General features: G+C 32.6%; 1 protein-coding gene and 1 non-coding gene across 2 annotated transcripts; one reads left to right on the top strand and one right to left on the bottom strand.

Moving 5' to 3' along the window:
• Positions 1 to 354: 354 nt before the first annotated feature.
• On the top strand, positions 355 to 426 carry TRNAK-UUU (transfer RNA lysine (anticodon UUU)). Its single transcript has one exon. It is a non-coding gene; the product is annotated as a tRNA-Lys (tRNA).
• Positions 427 to 3,298: 2,872 nt separating this feature from the next.
• LOC145572718 (uncharacterized) lies at positions 3,299 to 5,006 on the bottom strand. Its single transcript, XM_081631691.1, has 3 exons — positions 4,849 to 5,006; positions 4,557 to 4,686; positions 3,299 to 4,154 (listed from the first exon to the last, which is right to left on the bottom strand). Exons 1-3 carry the CDS (start codon positions 4,979 to 4,981, stop codon positions 3,299 to 3,301), a joined length of 1,119 nt encoding a protein of 372 aa, XP_081487817.1. The 5' UTR covers positions 4,982 to 5,006.
• Positions 5,007 to 9,799: the final 4,793 nt, after the last annotated feature.

Here is a 9,799-nt window from a genome sequence, read left to right as displayed (position 1 = left end):
GACTTTATAAACAGTTTCATCAAAATTTAATTAAAAAACAAATCTCTATTAGCCTCTCTAAACACGTGATACATCTTAACTTTATTTAAATGTCAATTATTTGCCAAAAATCATTGATGCCAAAGACTTCTATGACATTCTTGGTAAGAAAGAAGGGTAACTTGTAGACTTCTGTTATTCTGCAACTATAGTAATCTAATCTTTTAAATTTTAAATCATATTCTAAATTCTAGTGGTGTACTTATTTTGCTTTGATATTCTCCCTCAGTTTCACTGGTTTATGATGATGATATACTAATGAACGTTAATTAACAAAAGGGAATTAATTTATAATATATATACTATTCAACAAAAGCCTTCTTAGCTCAGTGGTAGAGCGCGTGGCTTTTAACCACGTGGTCGTGGGTTCGATCCCCACAGACGGCGTTTTTTTTTCGTTTATAATTTTTAAAAAAAGTTTTACATTTGATTAAAAACATACCGAACAGTGAATATGCACACCGAACATCATACCCATAATTCCCAAAGTCAATATCCCTGATTTAGTGGAATAAAGTGATTGGCTTTACCTGTCTCATCATCATCTTCATCATCATTCCTGCATTGCGACGTAATGAGGAGGACATCATGCTAGTGAGAAAAACTCCGTATATAAAAAGACCAAAAGAAGATAATAAGTGAATTTTGAATTAATTCCTCAATTTTGCAACAATTGGAAGCCTGAGTTTAACGAATAGTTCAACAGCGTGCTGAATTACTGATGATAATAAGTGAATTTTGAATTAATATCAACTAAACACTACCTATGTCCCCCAAAATATTAAATAAATGTCTTACTTTATTGATTTTGAATAATTCTATTGATATATTTCATACCACGTAACTGTTCCCTTTTAGTTTTTCATAAAGAATAATTATTAGTTTGATTAAAAGTCAATTGCTCCCAAAAGGAAGAATTAGATGTTCTGGATTAGCACTAATGATAAAGGTTCTGATATGATACTATTATCATAATTAACCAGCTTTTATTAAATAATAAGTTTAGATGATCAACATTCATACACGTACTTGTATGTAATCCAACCCCGTCAAGAAAGAAGGCAATCTTTTATAGAATAGTGGGAGGCATCACAATTATATTTTTTTTCAAAAGTGATAATTTCGTCATGATTTTTCAGGTTTATTTACAGATCAAGCAATTAATTTCATTGAACAATCATAATTCTATAGGTAATATATAAAGTATAATGTCTACGATTACTATATACTTAATATATAGTTTCCGATACATTAACTACTACAGTACTACGTACTTTTGTCGAATGGGACCAATGTGTTAAGACAACTAATTAGTGTCTTTCTTTTCCCTGGCACTTACTTCTGGTCCATGTAAACCTCATATTACATCAACCTAAGATCGAGTGCTCTCCTATTTTGTTTAACAAGTAGAAGTTCTTACGAGTAGTACGTGTGTAACTTCGTTCATTGGAGTCCCTAGATAATTCACATGTGATTATAGCTAGGTTAAATTATGGCCCAACTATAAGTTAAGTTTTAATGTATGGAACACCGTAATAGCTATCATTTACTATTACCTCTAATATGCCTCAAGTTAGTATTCTTGGAATCCATTTATAGTCGAGGAATAAATTTAACATTATAATATTGAAAATTGTGGAATAATAGCTTGGCTGCCTATGTACGTACGATGAGCTAGAGCAAGTATTTCATTGGTTCAAAGTATAATTGTCTTTCGTTGTACTCAGTACTTAATCTAGCTAGTTCAATTCCCTTTAACCCGAATTTTTTTTTTTGCATGACAACGTACCCTTCTTTCTCTAATGATAAGATCAAAATTATTGCCAAATATTACTACACCTATGATTAGGGATGTCAGTGGGGCGGTTAAGTAGGAGACCCGCCCTATTTCCGCCCCAGTGGGGCGAAGATGGGTCACGGTTTGGCGGGTGGTGGGGCGGGAATGGGGATAAAAACCATACCCGCCATGGATGACGGGGCGGGGGTGGATTTTAAGTTGTACTCGTCCCACCCCACTTCGTACCTGCCTCATCCCCACATCTATATATATTAAAAAACAAAGTTATATACTTTTATACTATTTTATAAGATAATTATAATACTTTTTACTACACTTATATTATAAATAAAAACGTGTGTAATATTAAGAATTTTTTTTTAATTGTAATCCGTATTAATTATGTAGTTGTGTATTTGTGAGGCGGAGATTAGGTGGGGATTAGGCGGGGATTAGGCGGGTCTTTGGTGGGGATTAGGTGGAGGTGGATATCCAGGTGGCGGTGGGGCGGGGATGGGAATTAATTTTGGACCCGCTGTGAGGATGGGGATGGGGATGAAAATGTTAGGTGGGGATGGGGATGGGAAAACCAACATCCGCCCCGCCCTGCCCCGCCCCATTGACATCCCTACCTATGATGAACTGTGCTACAATTCAAGTATATAACTCCATGTTTTTTCTGTTCATCATTGTACGTAGATCGACACACATCCTTATAACACTTCATATGTTCTAAAATTCCTTGTCACTTACGTAGTATTACAAAGTAGTACGTACCATACGATATTTGTATAAAGATTATTCACTTAGAATATTGTTTGGTTATCAAATTACCATCAAATGCATATAAAGATTACATACAAACATACCTATCTATGTATATGATACATCACCTTCACTTATTTAATTTGATCTATACACTGCAAAAAAAATAAAAAATGAAAGAATAATTTACAGCTGTCTAAGGTAATATTTTGGCTCAATGATCATAGAGTTGACTTATGAGAATCAAATATTATCTGTGAACAATTTTGTACTGTTGAGATTTTCTGGGGTACTGTAGGGTAAACAGCAGGTAAAGTAATTAATAGAACAAGTACTTGATACACTAAGAGACATTTAAGTACCTAAAATAGAAATCTAATTTTGACAGAGAAATAACCGATTCATATTATTTAATTATACATATTAACATATTTATATTCTTATATAGTATTCATGCATGTAGGTCCAAATTTCATTTTAATGGTAAACATGTGAATGCATATCCTATATTTCTTCCTTAAGACCCTGAACTAGAAATATTTAGGTTTCCTTCTGATGGAAAATTAATTGGAAAAAAACCAGCAAATATTGATTAATACTCATTATTGTATATATGAAGCTTATTTAAAAATGTTCATAATTATTATATATAGTCCAAATTTACATATATAAAGGTACTAAGAAATAAATGTTATAAAAGCCTAAGTTTTACCATAATCAGGCATTCCAACAGCTAGGAGTGCTAGGGTTCAGAACAACTTGGCTGCCACCACATGGTAAGGCTGTTGTTGCTGCTAGCGGCGATGATGATGGTGGCGGTCGTGGTGGCGATGATGAGGATGATGATGAGGATGGTATCATGACATGATCAACCATACGGGCATAATTATTATAGTACTCAAATTGTGGCTTAGAAATAACATCTATAAGGGAGTTATAATTGTTATGATGATGAGATGGTGATGAGGATGACATGGTTTCTAATTTTGGCATGGTTGGGAATTCTCCGGCCATCATCATCGCCGCCGTTGTTGTTAGCTTCATCTTCGTGATTGCCTCATCATCATCATAAGGTGGTGGTGCATAAATTGATGATTGTGGACATGAGTAATCTGGCTCTTGGGTAACAATTTGGTGTTGATTTTGATTAATACCAACTTCATTAATCAAGTGTTGAAAGCTTAATGATGATGATAATGTAGGATTGTCATAAGAAATAATGGGTGGAACTGAATTATGAGGGGTAGCTTGGGTAAGGATGAGATCATTATTTGGATAATCATATATATTAGAAAGCAAATTAGGGCTAAGAGAAGGATAAAAGGTGGTAAATCCTCCTCCAATATCATGATTATTATTATCATGAGCTAATAAGCTATTTGAGGAATTGGTGGTAGGAAGATAATTAACATAAAGATCATCAGTGATGGTATTAGGGATGGAGCCCATGGAGGTCGTAGCGGCCACGGTGGTAGCAACTTGAGAGAAAAGTTTTTTCTTAATGCTTGAATTCCAAAAATTCTTCACTTCATTGTCTGTTCTTCCTGGTAAATACTTAGCTATTTGAGACCATCTACACTCAAAAAAAAAAAAAAAAAATCATAAAGAAGAAATGATAGGTGTAATTACTTCGTATTCATATATAATATGATCATTAATACTATATGTTAATAATCAAACATCATGCTTAAAGATGACAAGATGTATGTATTTATACCTCTCGAGTACCAAACTTAGTTTTAGTATTATATTTACTAATTCATATTACACCATCAAGACAACTATAGATTTCTAACATTGTTCAAATAAATTACACTGTTTTGTAAAATTATGGAAGCAATTCAAATTACACTATCAAGACCACTATATATATATATACTATAGAAATGTGAACAGATAAAATATGTTACTTGTTTTCAACGGTCAATCCAAAAAAGGGGGGAAAAGAAGAAAGAAAAGGGGGAGAAAGAAGAACCTGTTGCCTAGAATTCTGTGGAGGTCAATGATGAGAGCAGCTTCTTGTGGAGAAAAACTCCCACGTTTCAAGTCAGGTCTCAAGTAATTTATCCATCTTAATCTGCAACTTTTTCCACATCTTTGTAAACCTAAAAAATGTATAACAAAAATTTGTTTATGAAAGACGACGCAAAACTAAATCAGTATAGATCATATATACATATATATAGAGAGAGGATACGGGTTTTGGGGCTAGTATTCCAAAAGGCGCGAAATTAAAAATGAAAGAAAGAGGGAGAAGAACCACTAACCAGCAAGTCTAGGGACAGAGCTCCAGCAGCCATGACCATAGGTGGTAAGGTAGTTGATGAGCTTCTCATCTTCTTCAGGAGACCATAACCCTCTTTTCACCTTTTGCTTATTGCAGCATGTGTGATGCCCCATTAATTAATTCCTAATTATCCCTTAATTAGCTAGCTTAGCTTCTTCTCAAATTAATTAGGATCACTTTTCTTGTGCTAGCTCTATTACTATATTAGTACTTTCTTATTTATTACATACTTACATAGAATGTGTTTTGAAAGAAGAAATAAGGAAACAAAGTTGTATTTTTATTTTTTTTTCAATGGAAGGCTTGGTTTAGAGAGAGAAGGAATGGACGTTTTTTTGTGTTGAAATTTAGATATATAAAAGCTTTTTTTGGGGGGGAGGAAGTGGACTAGAGGAGAGGGGAAGAAGTGCGTGGATTTTAAGGGTAAGGGACTAAGGGATGGAGAAGTAGGTGTTACAATTATGATTTACGTTTTTTGTTTTTATTCACATGATATTCACCCTAAACATTATGGAATTCATACCAAGTATACAAATAGTAGAGTTTTTGGAACTTTTTTTTTTTTTTTTCTTTTTCTGAGACACAAGAGTTATTGGAACTTTATAGAATTTATTTTAACTAGTTTAACTATGACTATGGTGATCGACCTTGTATCTTTCTTGAAACTATTTTTGGAGGTGAAAATGAGTAAATTAAAGCTTGATCTCTTTATCAAATAACACTTCCTAGATAAAAAAAATATATAGAATATTTTATATTAATGGAACTTATTAGGGTCTATTGATTTCATAGGATTTCTGTGTTTAATTGTTTCAAATGAAGTCATTTAAATGTTCTTGGCTTGTACGTAGTAGACTAGTAGTTTATTACTTCGTATACATATTATCAACCATAAGAGGTCAAAACTAATGATCAGGAAAGAAAAAAAAATAGGAGGTTTGGGGGTGGGAAACTAGTTAATTGATCAGTAATTAAAGTTGGGTAAGAGCCAAACTACAACCGATTGTATCAACGGGCCTTATGCTCAAATGAGTCTTGTCTAAAATGAGTCAAGAAACAGTCATGTCATGTCAAACTCGTACATACTAATCTTTCAAATGACGCTCGTGCACTATGACTTTGTTAGATTTTTTGTATATTGATTACATCGAGCAATTAGGATAATAGGATGTACAAGAGAAAAAAATGCCAATCCCAAATTAAAGGACAATAATAGTACATTAGTACTAAACCTCTGTATAAAGAGGAGGGAATATTAAATATTTGGTCATAATTAGAAAAATATATAGAGATGAATAAACCCTATTTACGCATGTCACACATACAGTGAAAGGAAGGGCCCATGTGGCTTTAGGAAGGGGCACAGTCCGCTAAAAGGAATTGCTAGAAATTGAGTTTAATCTTTAACCTATGGGTTCCTTATTATAATTTGTCTTTATTTGGAGTACTTAATTCTATAGTTGATCAGTTTCATATATCAGAAACTCTAAAAGTTTAATTTGATCATTTAATTTATGGACTGTCTTTTTACAATTAAGTAAAGGAGAAAGGTGTGGATGTGAAAAGACTGAAGATTTCTAGCTTTGAGAAAATCCGGCCATGTCAAATTGTAGCAAATTAAATCAGACCGTAAACACCCTACTCATTCATTGTGAAGCTAAGGATGATCTATGAGAACGAGAGTTGTAATTTCCTTTTGTGATTGATGACAGCTTGATAGATAATAGTGCAGCTGGGCTCAAATTTGGGCATATGGAATTATGAATGCCATAATAGGCTAATAGCTAATTTAACATTCGTTAACAATGAAAATTGACAACTAAAAGCCAAAAAATTAAGGATAAAGCTGTACGGGAAGATACCAATAACTGGTACAGTGCCGATATCTATTGGTTCACAGACTAAACGGGTATGGGTCATATCGGTGAGATCCCATAACGGTATAGATATCGGCCTCTTGAATATTATTAGCACGTGGCGTTGATTAATCAACACTTGGCATAAAATGGTTTGCATGACATGCAATCACCTGGTAGTTGAAGTCATTATAAATAGGTGAGTTTATCCTAATTAAAAGGTAGTCATTTATTACGCTCTCTCTCTCTCTCTCTCTCTCTCTCTCTCTTTTTCTCTCTCTTCATATCATCTCTTCTTTCTCTTAAACACTTTCTAACTTTATCATCGGAGTGGTTATCCCTGGATTCACCCCGAGGTTAGCTAATCCTCATTTCCTATGTAGGTGCTTAGTTGGACGATAGGGTATTCACGGATCTCGGATACGGGCTGTCGGATTCCAACTGGAACAAAAGCTAAGCCATTAGTCATATAGGTGCAGATAAGAGTAGGAATGGTAGTTGTAAATTTGTAATTGTGAATTTTCATTGTCACTCTCATTTTCCTTTCTTGAAACATTATGATTATCTTACTAATCATTATTATTACTATGAAAAAAAGTGCAATTTACGCCATAATTGATCTCTTCTGCGCCACCAAAATTTGATTTGCACGCAACAACATATTTTTCCATGCAAAAATCGTGCAGCCCAAACTGTAGGAATCTTGTACTTACTCCCAATGTTTGCGTTGACTCTTGTTTTTATGTTCAACAGTCAATATATGATTTTTATTAGGATTTTTTGTGAAAAACTATCTAATAAAGCCCAAATTTTGTGAAAAACTACCAAATAAAAAAAATATTGTAAACAAATACCTAATAAAAGGTAAAATATTGTAAGAAACTACCAGTACCTAACAAAATGTCAATTGTTGTAAAATACTACTTCCGCCGGAAATCTACCATTGACCCACCTCAAAACACCCCCAAAACCACCCTTTTCACCCTAAAACCAACACAATCTACTTGAAATTGCCTTCACCAAGCCAAAACCACCCTCCAATTCCAAAACCACCACCTCTAACCCCAAAAATCAAAATCCCGAATCACGAAATTAAACCACCCTGACCAACTCGGAATATCTTCTAACCACCCCAAAAATAACCTTACCACCTTGAAAAGCAACCTCTGTGGTGGTTTCGGGGGTGTTTTGAGGTAGGTTAACGCCTTAAAATTAGATTAACATTGGAAATTCGGCCAAAGGTAGTAATTTACAACATTTTACCTTTTATAAGGTAGTTTCTTATAACATTTTTTTTATTAGGTAGTTTCTCACAAATTTTAGGTTGTATTAGGTAGTTTCTGACAAAAAAACTCTTTTTATTACTCTCTGTCTCATTTTTGCTCCATTTACACAAAATGATCTTACAAAAGTGGGTCAAACGGAGTAAGTAAAATGAGATTCAAGGAGTAACAAATTTCAATTTCAATAGATGTAGTTTTTATGTGTTGTCATGTCGTACTAGTTAACTCCTTAAACAATTTTATATACAAATTAGTCAAAACTAAGCTAATTAACATGCATCCAAGTAAGTCTATTGTGCTCGTTCTAAATTTATAGGCCAAATTTTAAAAATAATTTTCATACATAGCTCATAACCCACAACGAACCATGTCATATCGAATTTGTTGCGGGATTGTACCAAATCAGGTCATTTTCGTGCCATGTTAGACCAATGTTCGTACCTCCCAATCGTGCCACGACCATCTCAAAGCATAAGTAAAGAGGTGCAAAGAATTCATCATCTTTTGTACTGTGTGATTGATGGAAAAAATTCAAAGTTTCTCATGTAAAGTGAGAAACCTTTGGCGTGTAACACTTTTATTTTTATTTGACCTTTGTCGTGTATTATTTATTATTCTACTATTAAAACATAAAGTATTAGGGTATCTTTTACTTTTGGAAAATAAACATTATTAGTAACCTATAGTAGTAGTTATAAAATAATTAATTATAATAATATGATAACAATTTTTTTTTTTTTTTTTTTTTTTTTTTTTTTTTTTTTTTTTTTTTTTTTTTTTTTTTTTTTTTGAAATTATGATTAGCCATGATTTAAACACTAGCTAGTAATATCAATAATATGCCTGGCTAGCTCAATATTAAAGCAGTGTCAACCAATAACAACAACGAATAACAGTAATAATCATGCAATAAAAAGTTGTAAATAATTCTTAGCATTATTACAATTATAATTACTTTATAATTTGACCAAATAACCTTTGCATTCATATAATATTTGAGATAATGCGTTAATAATAAAAGGTTTTTTTTTTTTTTTTTGTTAAAATGATCAATATGACATTATGATCAACAAAAAATAAGCTCAATATGATATTATGATCAACAAAAAATAAGCTGACTAGATCAAAGCATACTAAAACGAAGTACTCCATATATGTTATACAAAGTGGGGCCCATAAATATTCTGGATCAAGGAGTTAGTTTATATAGCAAGAACTTTTTGCTGATTATAAGCTTATATTGGAAGGAAAAATAATGGACCTAATGAGATTTCTTAGAATAAATGTAAGCACATGCAACAATTAATGTGTGCAGGACTCTTTGCTTCATTTTGTTGTGTCACTATGGGACACTGATTTTAACACTCTTGTTTCTTTTCCCACTTTTATATATCAAGCTTGAGTTTAGCTTGTTTCACTCTTGTTAATACTGGCTATTAGACTGTGAAGGCTAGCTTCTTATTCACATTGAATTAATAAAATGCCTTCATCTAGATATGTTCATCAAATATATTATTTATATATGAAAATAATAATCAGATCATATACGAATATGTAAAAAAAATATCCTTTTGTATAGAAGTCATTATTATATTTATTTTTATTATTCAATCTTACTAAGAGTTAAAGATTACAACAATCACAACCCGGCCCATTAACTACTCGTCCATGCATTCTAATGTGTTTTATGGATTAGAGAGTATAAATCTCTCTAGTCAATTAGAAATAAACCACAAAGGTTAATTTAAAATTGTTGTCTTCAATTTGTACTTCTTTATTTAATTAGTCACAA

This window comes from Chenopodium album, chromosome 12, assembly GCF_948465745.1.
Source record: "Chenopodium album chromosome 12, dcCheAlbu1.1, whole genome shotgun sequence".
NCBI lineage: Eukaryota > Viridiplantae > Streptophyta > Magnoliopsida > Caryophyllales > Amaranthaceae > Chenopodium > Chenopodium album.
The sequence above is the reverse complement of the archived record's forward strand: the minus strand, read 5'-3'. Positions and strand labels throughout refer to the sequence as shown.

What these genes read in the sequence shown, in the direction of transcription:
- LOC145572718 (XM_081631691.1), bottom strand. Translation starts at nt 4,981, where the DNA reads ATGGGGCATCACACATGCTGCAATAAGCAAAAGGTGAAAAGAGGGTTA. An exon ending in CTCTGTCCCTAGACTTGCTG is followed by an intron (nt 4,687 to 4,848) that starts GTTAGTGGTTCT and finishes TACATTTTTTAG; the next exon opens with GTTTACAAAGATGTGGAAAA. An exon ending in CACAGAATTCTAGGCAACAG is followed by an intron (nt 4,155 to 4,556) that starts GTTCTTCTTTCT and finishes TTTTGAGTGTAG; the next exon opens with ATGGTCTCAAATAGCTAAGT.